The sequence below is a fragment of the Arachis stenosperma genome, chromosome 1 (assembly GCF_014773155.1).
Source record: "Arachis stenosperma cultivar V10309 chromosome 1, arast.V10309.gnm1.PFL2, whole genome shotgun sequence".
In the NCBI taxonomy this organism is placed as follows: domain Eukaryota; kingdom Viridiplantae; phylum Streptophyta; class Magnoliopsida; order Fabales; family Fabaceae; genus Arachis; species Arachis stenosperma.
In genome coordinates, this window is record NC_080377.1 from 9,630,407 (window position 1) to 9,651,732 (window position 21,326).

At 32.5% G+C, this 21,326-nt stretch overlaps 3 protein-coding genes across 4 annotated transcripts; 2 read left to right on the top strand and 1 right to left on the bottom strand.

Moving 5' to 3' along the window:
* The first annotated feature begins 4,115 nt into the window (after positions 1-4,115).
* On the top strand, positions 4,116-7,338 carry LOC130969491 (pentatricopeptide repeat-containing protein At4g20770-like). The gene is given in 2 exon segments (XM_057895236.1): positions 4,116-4,987; positions 4,989-7,338. Coding segments are annotated over 2 exon segments (2,313 nt in total). The 5' UTR covers positions 4,116-4,175; the 3' UTR covers positions 6,490-7,338.
* A 1,930-nt stretch (positions 7,339-9,268) lies between these two features.
* On the bottom strand, positions 9,269-13,056 carry LOC130969498 (WAT1-related protein At3g02690, chloroplastic). Of its 2 annotated transcripts, none has more exons than XM_057895258.1 (8): positions 12,585-13,056; positions 12,158-12,420; positions 11,972-12,019; positions 11,737-11,859; positions 11,398-11,547; positions 10,792-10,963; positions 10,546-10,606; positions 9,269-10,181 (listed from the first exon to the last, which is right to left on the bottom strand). In XM_057895258.1, exons 1-8 carry the CDS (start codon positions 12,952-12,954, stop codon positions 10,079-10,081), a joined length of 1,290 nt encoding a protein of 429 aa, XP_057751241.1. In that variant the 5' UTR covers positions 12,955-13,056; the 3' UTR covers positions 9,269-10,078. The 2 variants fall into 2 exon arrangements, with proteins under 2 accessions (XP_057751241.1, XP_057751232.1); XM_057895249.1 differs by having other exon boundaries at positions 9,273-10,181; positions 12,158-12,423.
* Positions 13,057-16,818: 3,762 nt separating this feature from the next.
* Positions 16,819-18,019, top strand: LOC130946755 (NDR1/HIN1-like protein 6). The gene has a single exon (XM_057875602.1). It carries the CDS (start codon positions 16,975-16,977, stop codon positions 17,737-17,739), a length of 765 nt encoding a protein of 254 aa, XP_057731585.1. The 5' UTR covers positions 16,819-16,974; the 3' UTR covers positions 17,740-18,019.
* The last annotated feature ends 3,307 nt before the right edge of the window (positions 18,020-21,326 follow it).

Below are 21,326 nucleotides of genomic sequence, written 5' to 3' on the forward strand. Positions count from 1 at the left end.
ATGTACTGCAAGTGGTAAAGTACAAAATGTCAAATACCCTAAATAAAGCATGCAACACAAACCGTGTAACGATTGTAACTATTGCCATTTACTTGGTTATGTCGAAAAGATGGCCATGCGTGATCCGGGAAAATTATATATTCATAGAGCACTAAAGTAGATTGCTTTTTTTTTTTTTTTTTTTTTTTTTTTTTTTTTTTACTTTCATAAAGCGAGATTATATAGATGAAGTACGATTCGGTGCTCTCCGATCATAAAATTGCAAGAAACAAGAGCTCAAGATACTAATTTACAAGGTTCTGAAAATCGGTTCGAACTGGCTGGTCGAACCGGTTTCGAGTAAACAGCAAAATTGAAAATTTCAAAAACCGGATTTGAATCGGTGAACCGGTTGATTGAATTAAACTGTGGTTCGGTCGGTTTTTTAAATGTTCAGCCAAACATTGCCGTTTCATTGTTTTAGCCTCCAGAAATCTAGCTAGTCCTAAGCCCCGTTTCATTGTTTCAGCCTCGAGAAATCTAGCTAGCCCTAAGCCCCCAACTAGATCCAGTTTCCAGAATTTAGAACGCCTTTCTCACGCGGGGCCAGGAGCGGAGCTAGATAAAATATTAGAGGGGGCAAAAAATATTTATACAATAAAATAAGACTAAAATAAAATTTTAAGGGGGTTAAACTGAAATTTACATATAATTTACATATAAAAAATTAAAATTAAGGGGGCCATTGCCCCCTTTCCTACCACCTAGCTCTGCCCCTGCGCAGGGCTCCTCCCAATCTCTTCGAGCTCGTCGTCCCTCACCTCCATCCAGCCACCTCCTCGTGCCGCCGCCGTCGACCAGCTCGCTCCCTTCCCTTCCATCGCGCAGCAACCATCGCAACCTTCCTTCCCTTCTATCACGCAGCTACCGTGGGAACGTTGAAGCCTCCGTCGCGCACCCACGCCGCCGCTAGCTCTGTTGGTCACTCGGTTCGAAGGTGCTCCACCACTGCTCCTTGTCTTGGTCACTCGGTGTCTCTGTCTCCCTCCATGTCTGTTGAAGGCGTCTTCAAGCTTCCAGCCTTTCAGGTAATATATTTTTAGATATCATTGTTTGATTAATTAATTGAATAACTGTTGCAGTGTTGCATGTCTCTGTCTCCCTAATAAGTATGATTGAATATTTTTTGATTTCTGTGAAGCTCTGTGAACTGAAGTCACTGAAGTTCTATTGCATGTCTCTGTCTCCCTAATGAGTATGATTGAATAATTTTTTGATTCTGTGAAGTTCTGTGAACTGAAGTCACTGAAACTCTGTTGCATGTCTTTGATATACTGATATAGTGATATTGAATTACTGATATGTGAGTTACTGATATTTTATTTTTCTTTGAGCTGTGAAGTGTGAACTGATTGAACTGAAGTTATTGAGCTGAACTGAACTGTGAATATGAATGATGCATAATTTGTTAGCCAATAAAAAAAACCTGACAATAGAAAATAGTTTGTTAGCCAATTGTAAATAGTGTTAGTTAGTAGTCACTAAAAGGTGGATATTCTATTATTCTGATTCGTCCACCTTAACAATTTTACTAGCTCCTCTGCTCTAATGAGTGTGTATATATATACCTACTTCAATGTATGAAAAATGATATGAAGTGATCAATTATGTTCTGTGAGATCATTCTCTCTCTTTCTCATATTGCATTTTTAACCAAAAACTAACTACTTAGTATTTTTGGATTTTTTATTTTGATATTGAAGAATGAATAGAGTTTTACGTTAATGTTACAAAAATAGGATTTTAGAGGCGCTATTTTGTGCAAGCACAATACGCAGAATACGTATTGCACTGACAATAGGCAATCTGTATATTTACAATACACAGTCTGTATATTATAATTTGATATTAAAATAATATAATACGTAGTTTGTGTATTATAATTTAATATTTTGCACTGACAATACGCAATCTGTATATTTACAATACACAGTCTGTATATTATAATTTAATATTAAAATAATATAATACGTAGTTTGTGTATTATAATTTAATATTAAAATATTATAATACACATTCTGTGTATTGTCTTTATAAATTAAAAGAAAATTGACTTGACAATCTGCCATCTGCGAATTGTACAGCCCTCATAATTTTGCAAAATACAATAGCTTTTAATACTAAAAGATTACACCAATTTTTATCTAATATCCAAAAAAATAATCAGTATTTTCACTGAGATTCTCAACTAGTGTGAAGTTCTATCGTTGGTTATTCATTCTTGTGATAATTTTACTGCCTTTTTGTATTTTTTATATTGGCTTTGTCTTTTATTTATCCTTGTTGCTGTGTTTGACTTAGGGGTTGTAAGTTTTGGATTTGATTTGGCTTTTGGCTCTCATTTTGTTGAACTAATCAGGCCCCACAACCTGTTAACTGTTATAACATTTTTGTTGTTCATTACTAAAATTAGCTTTAATTATGTGTATATTTTTTTTTCCGAAGTACTTAGAAATAATAATGTATTTGTAAAAAAATAAAAATATATTTATAAATAATAATTTGGCTTTTAATTTTGTGTATTTATTTATATTTTATATATTATTTTATTATAATTTAATTATTTTATTTGAATTACAGTTAAATTGGTTAAATCAATAAATCAATTTAGCGTTTAAGTAATGCTTATAAAAAAAAATAGAGATTAAAAAATTAATACTAAGAGACTAAAATTAAAAAATTTATACTAAAATAAATTTTAATATTGTGTTTAGAATAAGAATATATAGAACTGAATTATGTTTATAACTTAATATTATATTTATTTTAAAATAAAAATAAAAACTGAAATATTTAAAATTACAATAATACCCTTAAATTTAAAATTTAACTCTAACCTTAATACAATTTTATTTTAGAAAATGTATACAACGAGCTATTTAGCCTAATATGAGTTAAATATACCACTTATCTCAAGAGTTTAAACTGATGAAAAAAATAACACTAATAATTATATCTCTAATACTGAACCAGACATCCCTAATTTCATTGTACACATTATATAAATATTCCATTAACTCCGTATTCTTTCTCTTTCATTTTTTTTTCAATCCTGCTACGTTACTAATAACGTTTCTGCCAACTTCTGCCAACTCTTATTTATGACTATGTTTAATGGAAGTGTCTCTGTGGATGTGTCTAACAAAAATATTTTTTTTATGACGGTATCTAATGGAAGTGTCTTTATAGATGTGTTTAAAATATAATAATTAATTATTATTGGTAACAAGTTGGCGGATAGTATATTGTTACCCCATATATATATATATATTTTTTAATCAAACTCCAGCCCCTTTCTTCTCTCCCATGAAATTGTAACATAGAAGGGAAGGTATCCTCCGGTCGCCGGCAGTGGTGTTGTTGCTGCCATGGTTGTGCCTCTGGGTCTCATCACCACCGCCCGCGTCATTCACCTCGCAGCTGTCCCTTACGGAGCTCACGTCACTCCCACTTCTCTCCTTGCCGTCCGTCGCTCACCTCGCCGACTTGCCTCTCCGGTCTCCGGCCTCTGCTTACCTCGCAGTCTCTCACCTTCCTCTTCGTCGTCTCTCTCTGTTAAGCCCTCCTCTGCTCTGCTCGTGTCGAAGCTCTCTCTCTCTCTCTCTCTGCCGGCTTGCCGTCACCGTTGGCTCCTCTGCCTCGTCCCCGGCGCCGCTTGTCTTAGTTTGCCTCTGCTTCATCCGTGCGTCTGCTTCCTCTGCTCGTGATTCCTCCTCGTTCCCGTTGCCGTCTTCTTGCTTATGCTTCTGCAGTGTGCGTGAGTTCACTGACTTCACTATTCGCTGAGTTGTTTATTTATTTATTTTTTTTTCAGTTTTTATTCTATCAATCTTTTATACTGATTTTTTCAGTTTTTCAATTATAAATTTTGATGTGGGTTTAGATAATTTGTTTAATTTGAACTAATTAGTTATTATTGATTAGAATTAGATAATTGGTTCATTGCTTGCTGCCTCAGTTTCAGTTCATTGTCATGAATCGATGAAATACAGGTTAAGCTCCGTTTTTTTTTTTGGTAAATTGAATTCATTTTGTTGTATTTATAGTTTCAAGATAGTCCTTTTTTTAATTTTCAGTGCTACCAATAATAGATTATATAGTCTGACTTGGGAAGTTCAAAGTGAAGCAAGTTATTGATGGAAAGCAAGAGTACCTATTTGGCAAAGCTACTTCAGTCGTGCATTGCCAGCAAAGCTCTATCATCCGGCAAGGTTCTCCATGCGAGAATCCTCCGAGTGGGCCTTTTCTCTGACACTTTTCTCTCCAACAACCTCGTCCAATTGTACTCCAACTGTGGTGACATTGTCTCTGCACATCAAGTGTTTGCTAAAATGCCTCAAAAGAACATCTTCTCTTGGAACGCCATCTTGGCTGCCTACTGCAAAAACCGCAACTTGCAAGACGCGTGTTGTTTGTTCCTGGAAATGCCTGAAAGGAACACCATCTCGTTGAACACCATGATCAGTACAATGCTACGTGCTGGCTATGAACGACAAGCATTGGAGACCTATGATTTGATTATGCAACAAGGTGTTAAACCTTCCCATATAACTTTTACTACTGTTTTTAGTGCTTGTGGTGCTCTTTTGGATGCAGGATGCGGTAGGAAAAATCATGGGGTTGTGATCAAGCTTGGTCTTGACGGTAACATTTATGTAGTTAATGCCCTTTTGTCCATGTATGCTAAGTGTGGCCTTTCTGGGGATGTAATTCGTGTCTTTGATGACATTGATGAGCCTAATGAGGTTACCTTTACTACAATGATGGGTGGATTAGCACAGATGAATCAAGTCAAGGAAGCTTTGGAGATGTTTAGGCTCATGCTGCAAAAGGGGGTTCATGTTGATTCTGTATCTTTGTCCAGTATATTGGGTGTGTGCGCAAAAGGAGGATTTGATGAAAGGGACATTGGTCTATGCAATCAGAGTGGAAAACAAGTGCACACTCTCAATTAAACTGGGATTGGAGGGAGACATCCATTTAAGCAACTCGAAGCTGGATATGTATTCGAAAATAGGGGACATGGATAGCGCTGAAAAAGTTTTCGCGAATATGAGTCGGCATAGTGTTGTTTCTTGGAATGTGATGATAGCTGGGTATGGCAACAAATGCAACAGTGAGAAAGCTGTGGAGTATCTCCAGAGAATGCAGTGTTGTGGATATGAACCGGATGATGTTACTTATATCAATATGCTAGCAGCATGTGTCAAGTCTGGGGATGTTAAAACCGGGCGTGATATATTTGATAGCATGCCTTGCCCGAGTTTGAGTTCATGGAATGCTATACTCTCAGCCTATAGCCAGAATGCAGATCATGAAGAGGCACTAAAAATGTTTAGAAAAATGCAATTCCAATATCAGCTTCCTGATCGAACTACATTAGCAGTTATTCTTAGTTCATCTGCGGAACTGGGACTTCTTGAGGCTGGAAAACAGGTTCATGCAGCCTCTCAGAAGTTCGGGTTCTACGAGGATGAGTATGTTTCAAGTGGTCTTATCAATGTGTATTCAAAATGCGGGAAAATGGAGTCTTCAAAGAATGTATTTAATAAGCTGCCCAAAGTAGATGTTGTTTGTTGGAACTCAATGATAGCAGGGTTCTCAATAAATTCTCAGGACAATGAAGCTTTCTCTTTCTTTAAGCAGATGCGCCAATGCGGCTTCTATCCTTCAGAGTTTTCATTTACTACCATTGTGAGCTCTTGCGCAAAACTCTCTTCATTATCCCAGGGACGCCAGGTTCATGCTCAGATCATAAAAGATGGTTATGAAGATGACATATTTGTTGGCAGTTCTCTTATAGAAATGTATTGTAAATGTGGAAATGTGGATCAAGCCAGATACTTTTTTGATATAATGCCAAGTAAAAACACTGTTATCTGGAACGAAATGATACATGGTTATGCACAGAATGGATATGGTGACAAGGCTGTTTCCCTTTACAAGGACATGATCACATCTGGTGAAAAACCCGATGATATTACTTTTGTTGCCGTCTTAACTGGTTGTAGCCACTCTGCATTGATTGACGAAGGAGTTGAGATATTCAATTCAATTCAGCAAAGATTTGGAGTGGTGCCACAGTCAGATCATTACACTTGCATCATAGATTGCCTCAGCCGAGCAGGGCGATTCCAGGAAGTAGAAGTGATCCTAGATACTATGCCATGCAAGGATGATCCAGTTGTTTGGGAAGTGGTTTTAAGCTCATGCCGCATTCACACTAACTTGAGCTTAGCAAAAAGAGCAGCGGAGGAACTCTTCCGGTTGAACCCTCTGAATTCGGCATCTTACGTGCTTCTAGCAAACATGTACTCTTCTTTGGGAAGATGGGAGGATGCAAGGGCTGTCAGGCATCTAATGAGTGATAATAGGGTCCGCAAGGATCCTGGTTATAGCTGGAGTGAGCACAAGAATGATATTCAGAACATTATGGAAAACAATCTGTAGATTATAATCTTCCACCTGATTGGCAACAAGTTCAATTAAGAAATATGATATCACTGTGATAGTGGATGAAAAATCAATGCCATCTTTACATTAGAAATCCTATACATACATGTAAAGCTCACTCATTTTGTTGGCCTTGAAGTAGGAGGTGGCAGCACCTCACATCATAATTGGGTGGTTCATCACTCCATGAGTTCTTCGCACTGCAAATTCTTCAGAGGGTGAAATTGGGTGCGGGCATGTGGTTTGTGGTGCAGTTCTTTCCCAATTTGGTGGCTTCTTTTTCAATTGATGCATACAAGCGGTGGGAGTGGAAGCAGTAAGCTTGCTTTGCAAGCTGCTTCTTGTCTTATTAATAGCAAAGTTCATTTATGGGGTTGGTAACCATAGCGAACCGAAACATGATAGAGACATCGATGGCAGCAAAGCGGCGTCTTTTCCATGGCGGAATGGGATTCAAAGGTATTCATGGCCGCCTTCTTCCATAATTGCTCCAACCACCTCCGCTTTGCTCCCCAATCTTAACAGTAGTGATTATTTATACCATTTACTAATGTGATGGGTCTATTTATAAAATATCGTCACGTAAATAATAACTTTTGGAGCGAAATTTCACCTGTTTTGATAGGATTCGTAGTAAATAGAGAGCAGTTGATGAAGGTTATATATAAACTCAAAAGATAATAAATGCTTTACTATCCAAAACTATATCATTCCATGCTCATGTGGTTGCAACGGTACACACACCATTGTAGATAACGAAATACATTGATAACTTTGTTTCGTTTTGCACTATCTAATGACAAAAGGACATACATGTTCACCATTTATTATCGTAGAGGACCTAATTGATACTTTTTTTTTTCTTTAAGGACTAATTAGTCTGAGGTCGAAATCCTTATGGATCTAATTGTCACTTTACTCTATGAATAATATGTCGACAATGACTTGCTTTGGTTGTTTATTTGTATTTGAGATAGTTGTCATTTTATTTTAGTCTTTCGACACAGAGATTTATGAACTTAGCTTTTAGTTTTTTGTCCAAATTTAAGAGCTTAGTTTGTGCTCTCTGCTTTTCATGTGAACATCATAACATCAGGAGTATCTTCCCATTTGGACTTTCCCTCATCTAGTTATAATTGGCATTATGGTTTGTGTTATTATGACCTGAAGTGTATGAATATAAAATTGATTGAATACAAAGCAAATTCCGAACACCCCTTTATGGGCCCTATATTTTGATGTGCATATCTATGTTTGTACTTTCCAACCTTTTGTGATCCAATCTCCCAAATAAGTTTTGTTATGCTATTATTATTTACTCTGTGATGTATACCCCAAGATTTAAAGGAATGCATTTTTAAAAAACCAAGTGCAATGGATGTGGAACATAAGAGGAAAGCTAGATTGGTTGGAAAGCTATGATCATATATATGCTCATAAAGTGGGGTAATTTTTTTCCTATGAAGCAGGAGCAGACAGCATCCCCATGACTTGGTTTGGCCATGAGAATTTCACAGACCATGGAATTGGGGTGACTGCTTCCTTCTCTTGGTAATTTCTTTTGGGCATAAATGCAGATTCGGGTGTGCTTCTGAAGGCTTGTTCTGCAGCAACTTGAGTCAGTCATAAGTTGTTTGAATCTCTGAAGTTGTGGTGGCTTCTTTTTCAATGGATGATTGGATTTGGTGGAAATTTAGGAGTTGGAAGCAGTGAAATTGATTGCTTGATTCAACCCTTCTTTTTTGCTGTTGAGACTAAGTGGAAATTCTAATTTTCCATTTTGATAATTATTATGCTCAGTTCTTGATTATTGAATTTAACTACGAAAGTAGATACAAGAGTTTAATTTATTGTTTATGTTTTCTGTTTTGCAGCAACTTCAGAAGATGAAACATACAAATTTTCATGTGTATGATGAGGTAAAAGGAACGGATTCATGGGATTTAAAGATCTGGGAAAAAGGGAACTAGTGACAACAATATTACTATGATATATGTATTTAAGTAGCTGGTTATCCGGCCACAATGTCATAGCTTGATTTTCATAGTTATCATAGTAATATTGTTGTCATAGTAATATTTTAAGATTGTTCTATAATTATTGTTTTCCCAGATAACACTTTAGACAACAAGCAAATAAATCTGGTCAGGGTGTTGTGTTTTTGCTAATTATGAATTATGAATTGGGTAAGGTATTTGTGGCTTTAGGACTTTTTGGTTTGGAATCAATGCAAGAGGGTACAACAAATGTTGTCTCAGCTTGGGAGTAAGGTGGGTGCACTACTATTTGCGTGTTGGGAGTATTTACCTTAATTTTGTTTTCTTTCCAGTGATTCAGATTTTAGTCCCTTGAGGCTCCTAGCGTTTAGAGTTCAAGAAAGGTTTTATCCATTACTAAGTAACTTTTTGTAAACTCATGTATTTTTTCTCTATAATATTTATTTCCTCAAACCACCTTATTCTATTGTTGCATGCTTTATAATCTATATCTATATATATATGAAAAGAAAGAATACCATCATTCATGTTAATAGATTTGTTCAATGTACATACAAAAGTAGCATATGAAGTTTAAAAACGGCTGATATTGGATCTGATCTTATCAGATGATTTTAGTGCGGATCGGATTGAAATTTTGGTCATATCTGATCCGGATCCGATCCGCGTTCACCTCTAAACACAAAATCTAAATTCAATAGCATACTTAAATTGATATTTGGAATAATAATGCTGAAATTTAGATTGTGTTTAGATTTTGTATTCCAAACACAATAGGTATATATATACAATCTGCGTTCACCTCTAAACAGAATTGATCACTTCATATCATTTTTCATACATTGAAGTAGGTATATATATACACACTCATTAGAGCAGAGGAGCTAGTAAAGCTGTTGAGTTGGACAAATTAGAATAACATAATATCCACCTTTTAGTGACTACTAACTAAAACTATCTACAATTGGCTAACAGAATATCCACCTTTTAGTCAACGTGTTTGTTTGTCAGGTTTTTTTTTATTGTTTCCCCAAAGGATTCAACAGAAGACATCATATTTGGAACATCACAACTTTAGCACTTCCCTGTTCCTAAATGGTTGATAAATACTAGTGTCCATAACCCACTACCAATATTATCCTTTCATGTGATTAACAAAACACAAACTTGTCACAACTCACAAGCAAGCCAAAATCTACGTTCTACACATTCTTCTTCAGCCATAATGTAACATACAAAGCCATCTTGTACAAGAAAACAAATATTCATGGAAAAAGAAACAATTTATTCCAGTATAAGGCCTGAATTCAACGCAGGTAGCTACCATGTTTTAGGCTTAGCTACATCAAGAGGCTCAAGCAGTTTGACCTGTACCGAGAACTAACCAAAATTGTATTTACAGGAGAAGAAAGCATGATGATCATGTGCTGGAGAATGTACCAATCATATTCGTGTTATATCCAAAATTCAAACCAGCTGCTAGTACCACTCCTCCTTTTGAGTTGATGACACAAATCTAGCCTCACGAGTAGTTTTTGTCCATTGTATTAGCAACTTGAAAGGAACAGTATGAAACTGATTACTTTAATTTATTCTGAAGTGTTTCTGAAGTTAACCATGTATATCGCAGCTATAGTAACGATGGCCCCGACTAGCTGTACAGGCGTGAAGGTCTCCCCGAGATACAGAAACCTGAAATACCAAAGCAAAATGTTTGAATAATAAAAGGTAAAACCCAGATACATTGACATGAATCTGAAAGTTCAAAAGAATAAGTGTGAATCCCTAGAGAAAATGTGAGTGGCACAATGTACAACAAAATGATAGGGCCAGGTCACACTTAGGAAGATTATGAACGATGCATCAAGGTGGTGGTTCTCTTCCAAAAATGTGTGCTTTTAGCTGTAAACTTGTAATAGGTACTTTCTTCTCTTTAATATTCTACTGTTAAAGAATAGCTATATCACAGTCACTTGTTATTTATTTCTGATTTCATTCTCCCTACTACGTAACATAAAAAACCTGAAAATTCTGTTCCACAGTAAGGCAGCCTTACCCAAAAATTGAAGCAAACATTGGGGTCAAAAACGTAAGTGAACTGAGCTTGGTCAAGCTACCTGCAGCATATCACAAGTTGCAAAATCATTACACTGCATCTTTGAAAACCAAAAAGAATCTCATAGCTAAACAGGAGCCAATGAACTATTTTAACTTCATATTTATCGTGGAAGCTTGAAGGAATAATAAAATACTCATCTGCATAGAAAGAAAAGAGGAATATCATGACATCAGATATACAAACCTTTAGTTGCACTATAAAAGAACACACCATAGCTCACAGCACTTCCAAAAATGGATGTGTAGAGTAGTGCCAATATATCAGTTGAACTGTACTCTTGAAGACTCTGACTGAGAGCAGGATCATTGTTAAGAATGGAGAATGCCACTAGAGGGAGGCCACCAATAACCATATGCTGCAACAAATATGGCAGGGTAAACATTTGAGCTATGCTTCCACCTAAACAATGCTGCCATCTGCTAAATAGCTTCTTCCTATCACTTGCCCAATCCTCTTTTCTTAGACAGGTATAGTTTTCTTTTAGATAAAATAATCAATAAGATACAAGCCTAAGATCTATATGATACATTTTCACTAGTTATAGAGAGTTTAGAGATAATTATCTTTATGATATATGATGATCCATAACACAAACTCCAACACATCCAAGGTCATATAGTTAAGCAAAAATTGCCATCTTGTATTACCAAAAAAGTATTGCATTTTGTCTGATCATTCCTAGATTGAAAGAACAATACTAACCAAGCAATTTAGTTTCATAGTATCCAAATGTGGTAACCAACATGAAATCAACAAGCATTAGATTCTATAAATAGATTTGGAGCCTACCCATCCAGTTGCCATGACAGGATCAGAGTACTTGGAGACCCATCGAACCATAACTGTGCCAACTGCCATACTCTGGGCTGCAAGAAGCATCCACCACTCCCCACTTCCCCATAGTGAGAAATTGCTTTCATCAAATGACAGCACCGGTAACTGCAACAAACACGGTGATCCTTCACTACCAAACAAACATATAGAAGGTAACTCATAGGCAGTTGTACCTTTTGGGCTGGTAACTGTTGCACCCTTCATATATTTATAAAACGGGTAATTTCAGGTTGTGTTTAATGAGTAGGATTAGTAATTTAGTGCCTTTGGTATAAATGCAGACTCGAAGTTTACCTCGAGTAATACAAGTCCAACTACACCAAGGACTAGACCAGCAGCACCAACAATCCCAATGGATTCACCAAATAATAAAGCTGCAAGCACAGCTACTGTCAAAGGTTGTGAATCAATTATAACCTGCATTAGAAAGCACCGATACTTATTTAACGTAATGTGATTAGTTGAAGTGCAGTTACACTAATAATAACAATAACAGTAGTCATAAATAAGAGATTAACTGCAAACATACGCTGCCCAAACCAGCCGAAGTCCTCTGCAACCCTTCTGCAAGAAAACCCTGTTTACATTAACATCACACCAATCAATTAGCATTGCTTTCAATTCCCCTTCATTCTAAACAAACAAACTAACGAAGTAACAAATATACTGCCATAGAAAATTTCATAACTTTTGAGAGCATAAGATATGAACAGACCTGAAAGCAAGCTGCATCAACTAATGCAAAGAGAGAGATTGAGAGCCAGGCATTGAGTCCCGAAGGGAATGGTCTTCCCCTTGAAGCAGCGAACCCGACGAGGAGGAACCCGGCAGGTATTAGCCGGAACGCCGACACAAAGAACGGGCCTGTCTTTGGAATCACCTCCTTCATAGCCACCATTGCAGTTCCCCAGAAGAAGAACGGTGATATCAGCACTGTCAATTCCCAAAGCCCTTCCGCAAGGCACTTCAATGATTCACCTTCTTCAATCCACGCACAAGATAACTTTAGTTAAACAGATTTGTTTTGTTGCTGACAGTTATTAGTTAGTAGTGTTGTCCGTTACTGACAGTTACAGACTTACAGTTAGTTATTAGTTAGTTAGGGAAATTGTTACTAGTTCATTTTGGTTACAGACTGATACCTTGTTCCTTATTGTTCTCCGAAGACAACGATACGGTGCCGTTTTGTCCCTGTTCTTCATTGGCGAAGGGTGCAATGCACTCGACGTCTTGGCCGGTGCCGACGCAATCTAGGGCGGAAGAAGGAGGGGGATCTTGGAAGTCGAGCTGTTGTTGTTCGGTGCCGGTGGGAGTGCAGGAGACGGTGAATGGTTTGTGTCTAAGTGAAGTGGTGCGCGGAACCCTAAATCGAATGGAACATGCAGCGGTAGAAGATGGAGAAGGAAGGAATGGGAAAGTGTTGATGCGAAATTGAGAACTGCGAGAGTTGTGAATAGAGAAGTAGCGGCCGGCGGTGGCGGTGGCGGAGGGAGAGGTGCAGCAGCACGCCATGAGTGTTGTGTCGGAAAATATGTAGCGGGAAAAATGTGTGGTGGTTATAACCGCTAACTGCACCTGAAACACTTCATGGATGTATGATCTTTTTACAAAGCATGGGTCCCTAGCATCACACGTACTTCTATATTCTTCTCCATATAAACCTTTCTTATAATTGAACGCAAACTAATAAGAATTTTAGATTAACAAGTATTAAGAGTTTAAATTATATTTTTTGTATATAATAGTTCATTTTGGCCATATTTTTAAATAATGTTTAAAGTTGTATCTCTGCGACAAATTAATTCAATACTAAATATGTATCTAATTATATAATATTATGTTAATAAAATAATTATTTTTATATTAATATTATATATATAAATTAATTATTTATATAAAGTACATAAAAATACAAAGTATATAATTAAAATAAATTAATTTAGTATATTTATTTATATATAAATACATTATCATTAATTTGATAACTATTTTTATAATATTTTTTGTTTTTATGTGGATATTGTTAATAATTATTTAAAAAGTAAATATAATTAAATAATTATATAAAATAGTTTACAATATTAATGTATTAAAATTAATCTAAAATATAATTAATTAATGTCAAAAATAATAATAATGTATTGAATTTTTTTTCTTCATAATTCTGATCAATATATATATTTTTTAACTCAACATGTTTATATTAAATTATCATCAAAAGACAAAAGTAATTATATATCTAATATTAAGTCTTATGATCTAATATAGATAAAGAAAAGAAAAATAATTTTGAGAGAAGAACAATACGAAAAAAATTTAAGAATTAAAATTTTAGCAATAAATTTTAACTATAAAAAAGTTTAAAGACTATTTTAAATATTTAATTGAAATATTAAGAATAAAAAATATTTTTTTTAGTTTTTTACTGTATCTTTTAATCCGACAGGTTAATGATTAATTCGTCGCAAATTTGAGCTCTATTTAAGGGTTTATCATTAGTCTTTAAACTCTATTTAAGGATTTAGGCTGCGTTTGTTTCTGAGAACAGGACAAGACACTGAGAACAAGACAAGACAAGATAGTGATGGATAAAGATACAAAATTTTGTGTTCTTGTATTCTGTTTGGTGATAAACTAGAACAAATTATGGAAATTTAATTTATTCTTATTTTTTTCATTCAAAAAATTTGAGATGAAAAGTATAATAATAAAAAGTATAATTATGAAAAATTAATAAGGATAATAAAAGAAAAAATAAAAAATAAGTTGTGTCATTTGTCAGTGTCTCTGTGTTCTTCATGTCAGTATAGATATAAAATACACTAATTCAGTATCTTTGGACACATTATTTCTATTTATGTCTCTTTTAGCAAATATAATTTTATATTTCTGTGTTTCTGTCCCAATATTCTATCTCTGTAAACAAACACAGCAATGACTAATGAGTTAGATAAAGGAAAAAGGAAGTCTCAAGGAAAAAAAACCCAGAAGTAGTCCAATAAGTTTGGTGCTGAGCCTAATCCATTTGGAGGGAAAGGGCTTCCCCTAAGTTGAGCCCAAGTTAAATTTTGTATGATTCTTACATGTGTTAGCTATACATAACACTCAAGACCAAAACTAAAAAGTGTATTTCTTTAATTTTTGAAAGAAAAAAAGAATATTCCAAACCCATAAAAATAATAATAAAAAAAAGAAAGTGGATTATACTCTTAGAAGTTGGTAAGCTATAAAACAAAGAATAATTCAGAATTCTTGTTCTATTTTCAGCTCTCTTTTTTTTTTTGTTTTTTACAAATTTAAATGGTTCTATATTTTTTTAGTAATATCCGAAATCAATTTTCAATACATTTTTGGTTTAATATTTTCGTTTTTGACAAATTTTAATTATCAAATTTGTCTTTAATTTTTTATTTTGTTAGACGAATAAATTTTATTTCGAATTATGCTAAAATATTTAGATAAATTAGTTTTATTATTATTTAAGAAAGATATAAAAATTTTAAAAACTATTAAATAATTCTTATATCAATCGTTTCACGTAGACAAATATTCATATGTAAGATTAATTTGTCTACAAAATAAAACTTTCTAAAACTAATTTACTAATAAAAATTATTAGAGAATGAAATGTAGAAAAAGAATCTCTTAGAGATGATTTGGGTATATATTACTCATATTTTTCTATCTAGAGACATCAAACACTATTTAAAATTTACCTAACATAGTGGTTACTTACTATTCAAAATTTAACTAATACACGCATAACATAGTCTTTAATTTGGATCAAACGCGTTGTACTATATGGTGTGATGCTGAAAAATTAACTAATAAAAGTGGAACATTCTAAAATATCCTTGTCTATTTACAAGATATTTATTATTTTATAAGGGTGCCTTTACTCGTAAGCAATGCCATGATGATTGATATCTATATGGAGGAAATAATGAAATATAGATATTAATTAACTACAGTAGTTTAGTATAGTTGAAATACGAATTATTATTTATATTAGAAACAAAATAGAGCATGACACTTTGAAAGTTAGAAACGACGGTGCTTATTTTCTAGTTAAAAAAAAAAAAAAACATACAATGTGACGCACAAATTATGACTATTTCATGTAACGGACAAGTAATAAAAAGTAACATATTTTTTTTATTAGAATAAAAAAACAATAAAAAAAACTAGAGGAAAAAAATAAATGGTGTGAATAAGTAAACGGTGACGTCGCTATTATATTCAGCTATCACACTTATATTATGTCAAAAATGTTGACTATTGTAATAACAATTGATGGAAATAATGGAAATGAGTATAAACACAACTAAAGCTTAAAAAGATTCCCACAAAAAACTTTATTATAAACACACAAAATTCAGAAACACTCAAGATCAGAGCTTTCGTGCTGCGTCAATAGAAGGCTCCTATAGTCCTATTTTCATGAATGAGAAAGCAAGAAAAGTTAGCAAGACGGCAAAAATAATATACTTATTAACATTAGTATAATAAATAAAATAAAAGAAAGCGAAAACGTTGAATATATGGCACATGTGATTGATGACCCTAATCATAATAACCAAATCATAATTTTATAATTTTTTTTAGTTTAATTTTAATGTACAGATAATAGAAAATATTTTATACAGTCAAACAATCATCTCACATCTTTTTTTTTTATGACCATTCACGCTGTTATTTTTACTAATGTCACGTTACGTAATTAAATGTATGTATAAAATTACTTTATTGATAGTGCATCAAAAATTTTTTTTAGAAAAAGTATAGGGTACCAACATATTATCTGTCAATTTATTACCAACAATAGTTAATGGAAAAATCTAAGGGTCAGCAATTTTTGTATTTTGTGTCCAGCACTTAACCATCAAAAGAAAAGTGAGTGATCTCCTATCATTAAATTTAATCTCACACCATTAAAAATACTATTGATGGCTAATTGATGATTATAAAACACAAAAGTTGTTGCCCCCTAATACTCCTCATAGTTAATTATTATATTTTAAATACATATATAAAGAGACACATCTAGAAAATATATTTATAAAGACATTTCTATTAAACACAATCATAAAAAAGATATTTTTATTGGACACATCCATAAAAACATTTTTATTAAACATTAAATAAGAATTGGCAGAAGTTGGCGGATAATATGTTGGTACCCTGTACTTTTTCTATTGATAACCTAAGGGGATTGTTTTTTTTTTAATAGTACAAATTTAAAACCGAGTAGTGACGATGATGATGCAACTTTTGTGTTTTTATTAACCATTCAAGTCAAATATTGGAAGCTTCTTCAACCACTCTTACATACTATAACTTGGTCCTATATGCCTTCATTATCATTCATCAACCACTCTTTAATTCTTTCCATGAATCTCATTTCATCTCTTCCTATATATTGATACATAGCATATACACACAAAAAAATCAATACACAAAAAAGAAAAAAAAAACATTGAAAGTTGTATTATTCGTCCTAAATCAGTTACTAAAATCAGCCATTAAATTAAGATGGCAGATAATCAAAGAATTCACCCGGATATTGAGGCTTCACCTAGACCGTCGGCGCCATTAGTCCCCGGAAACATTGCGAAATCCGAGAACGGCGATCCGAATAATAGGCCTCTACCACCACCACTTCCTCAAAGAACCTTGCCAGTGATGCATTCAAAGCCACCAAGGAGAAGAAGAAGCTGTTGCTGTAGATTCTTATGTTGCACATTCACAACACTCCTGATTCTCATCATTGCCATTGCAATCACTGCTGGAATCTTGTTCCTAGCATTCAGGCCAAAGATTCCAAAGTACTCAGTTGACAAACTCAGAATCACAGAGTTCAATTTCTCTAGTGGCACTAACATTCTCTCTGTCACTTCCAATGTTAGAATCACTGCTAGAAATCCAAACAAGAAAATTGGGATCTATTATGAAGGTGGGAGCCACATAAGTGCATGGTATAGTGGTGCTCAACTTTGTGAAGGGTCTATGATAAAATTCTATCAAGGTCATAAGAATACTACTGTTCTTGATTTGCCACTCAGAGGCCAAATTCAAGATGCAAGTGGATTAGTTAGCAAGATTCAGCAGCAGATTCAAGATACCAATAATATCCCTCTAGATATTAAGGTCAAACAGCCAGTTAGGGTTAAATTTGGAAAATTGAAGCTTTTTAAGGTCAATTTCAGGGTTAGGTGCAAGCTTGTGGTGAATAGCCTTAGTGCTAACAATGATATTAAGATTTCAAGCAGCAGCTGTAAGTTCAGGTTTAGACTATGAATTTGGTGCAAAAGATTTGAAGTCTTTGGATTCGAGTTTTTTTATTATTAGTAGAATATGCTATAGTTATATATGTTACTATTTAAATTTGTTTATTTTTTTTTATGGTTAATGGTTTAGGATTTTTCATAAAGGATGGAGGACTAGATGTAGGTTTTATTTGTCTCCATCAGTTCTTGTACTTCTGATTCTGTATTTTTCAGCCACTTCTTACTCACATGTATTTTTTGTATAGTATATAGTACTATATAATAAACATATGGATTTCCTTTTATTTCTATATATTCATTGTTGAATGCCAAATATGGTTTCTCTTCACTCTCTTAAGGCAAAAAACACTTCATCATAACAAATTTTAAATCATTGTGTTGGTTGTTTTTGTCCTAATCTCAGAACATGCTATATATGATAAATAATTGATTAGACAAATAAACATATCAAGACATGGATCTATATATAAAAGTGGTTCTAATTCCATTGATTTTCACTATAATTGAAAAGAAAGAGATATAGATTACATTCATCAGAATTAGTTCAGGTTTAGACTATGTTTGTGAAAGTTTGCACAGATGCGATTTAACCAACTGAATCAAACTAACTCGCTGGCATCCAACCGGGTCAGATTTAATAAATAATTCGCTGCGAGGGTGAGGGCGAGGTGTGAGCGCAAGACGCAGCAAGTGCGAGTGCTAGACTTGGCGAGGACAAGGCTTCCTTCTCTTCTTCTCTTTGAGTCTCTGCTTCTCTCTCTTTCTGAAGCTGTGGGTGAGAGGCTTCTCTAAGAAGAATAGGATTGTAATGGAGAGGGACGGATCCACATAATCGAATTATGTGGATCTGGCTAAATCACTTCCATTACAATTTGAAATTTTATTGAGTAGTATATAATAATAATATTTATTTGTCTTTATTAAATTATTAAATTATTAAATTTGACTCTACAATAATTTTTTATTCAACTTTCGACATTTGATAGCCAATTTAAAAACTTCATATTAAATGTCCATTATCTATTCATTTTAAAATTTAAATAAGATTGGTATTTTTTTTAGAAATCGACTCGAAAGAATATTATCTATTCATTTGTGTTTCTTCTTTTAAAATTAGCTTTAGTTTTTTTTATAATAACTACATTAATTGAATGAACTTTTTCAACCATGAATATCATCAAGAGCTAATTTGTATAAAAGTTGAGTTTTAAATGATTGTTTAACGACATATAAAAAAAATTTTAATTATATTGTTAAGGGTTCACAATATGAAATATAAAAAATTAAATTTTAAATTATATGTTATTATTTAAATTACTATTTTAGTATTTTAATTTGTAATTAGATATTTTGAAATCTAATCATATTTTACAATAACAAAATATAATTATAACAACAACTATGCTACTTATACATCAAATAATCACTTGTACAGAATAAATCTTAAAATATAAATTTTGAAATACAAAATACATATTAAAAATAAGTTAAATGATATATGTATTTATACACAAATTTATAATAAATATAATTTGATAGCTAATTTTTTATGTAGACGTAATATTTTCATTATAAAAATTATTATAATGTTATATATATTTTGTTTTTTCCACTATTAAAATTTTCTGGATCCATCACCGGTAATAGAGATCTAAGAGTATAATTGTCCAATGACGATTTTAATACCAAATAAAATATTAGGGACGATTTTAAATAAAAAATAAGGTTTGGAATGATTTTGATTTTGATCATAAACTTTAGGAATTAAAAGTACTCATTCCCATGTTATAAGATACTTAAAATAAGAGGATGAAAACTTTTTATACAAAATTACTAATAAAAATACTTAAAGAATCAATTCACATTAAAAAAAATATTAGAAGTAGTTGATAATATAGATATATAAAGTTTTAATTTTTAAAATATAAAATACATATTAAAAATAAAACAATACAAGTATTCACACAAATATATAATGATTAAATTTTTACGTATATATAATATTTTTAGTAAAGATAATCTTTGATATCATATAAATAATTATGAGCCTTAAAATTTTTATAAATTTACAATGTATATTTTTACGTGATTAAATTTTTATTATTTCATAAAATATTCTTTTACTCGTATTTATAATTATGTATATAAAATTATTTTGGTGACTGTTATTATAATTTATTTGAGTCTGCGTAATAATGCATCGATCTTATTCTAATTTTTTATAATGTTAAAGATGTAAATAGTACAATTCTTAAGTCGAAAATCAAATGGTACAATTTATAAATTTTAAGGATCACTTTGAAATATAATATGTATTTTGTTTAAAATATACTCGTGCATTTCTATTGTTTAATTTGTTTTCTACTTGATCTTGGTTATTGCTTATTTTTTACATTTTCTTTCGATTTTTTTGTCAGTAGATTGGACAATTCCCAATCCTAAATAGGGGTGTTCGCAATACGATTTGAATTGGTTTTGAGTCAAAAACTCATTCGATTCAAATATTAGTTTTACTTGTAGTGCGGTTTGGATTGGATGCTTTTTTTAAAATTCGATCTGATCCGATCCAATTTCAAGCGGTTTGGATTGGATTGGATTTGCAGTTTTGTAAATTAAAAAAATTAAATATATATAATAAGTCTCAACATCAAATTTTAAATAATCAACAATGACATAACAAATCTCAACAATATCTTAAAAAAATCAATAATAGCATAACAATGGAAATAAAATTTTAGGTTAGTTAAAATAAATAAATGAATAATATTTTGAATATAAAATATTTATTAAATAATAATAATACATGAATAATATAAAAATGTATAACAAATTGAACATGTTTAAGTATAATTGTAAATATTTAATAAAATAATAATATTATAACACATTGTGCAATTTGAATTGGATTGGATCGGTTATGAAAAGTAGATCCGAAATCCGATCCGATCCTGCGAATTTGAATTGAATTAGATGAGCAGTTTAATTTGAATCGGTTTAAATTTGAACACCTATAATTCTAAGTACTCCAATAGATTAGACAACCCCCAATTCTATATACACAATATACTCATACACCCTCGTACTTTTATCACATTTTTCTTTAATTATAATCTCTAAAATTTGAACCCCAGACCTTTGAGGTAGGGAGAAGAAGATATACCATATGAGTTAAGGCTCATTGGCTTCCCATTAATTTTAACGTTGTATTCTTTAATATAAATGAGAACATTGTTTTTTTTTTGGATTTGACAACATTGTTTATATTTTGTTTATATCAAAGAATCCTTTATCAAGCCCATTAATAAGCCTCACCCAATCCTTAAACAGTTGTAATTCCATCACATTATCGCATTGTTTGGATTAGAGATTTTGAAAAGAAAGAAAATAGGAGAAAAAAAAATGAATGAAAAAGTAAATTTTTTGTTATTTGAATGAGAAGAGAAAATAAAGAAAAAAAAATAGTATGAGACCCACTAAATTATTTTCTTTTCATAAATGAAAAGAAAATAAAGAGAAATGGGGACAATATAAATAAAATTATACATTTACTCCTTATTATTAATAAATTATAATTTACATATAATATATATAAGGGTA

Coding starts and splice junctions, on each gene's coding strand:
- LOC130969498 (XM_057895249.1), bottom strand. CDS start 12,954: ATGGCGTGCTGCTGCACCTCTCCCTCCGCCACCGCCACCGCCGGCCGC. Junction 11,860..11,971: donor CTTCGGCTGGTTTGGGCAGC/GTATGTTTGCAG, acceptor TTTCTAATGCAG/GTTATAATTGATTCACAACC. Junction 10,964..11,397: donor CTGTCATGGCAACTGGATGG/GTAGGCTCCAAA, acceptor TATTTGTTGCAG/CATATGGTTATTGGTGGCCT.
- LOC130946755 (XM_057875602.1), top strand. CDS start 16,975: ATGGCAGATAATCAAAGAATTCACCCGGATATTGAGGCTTCACCTAGA.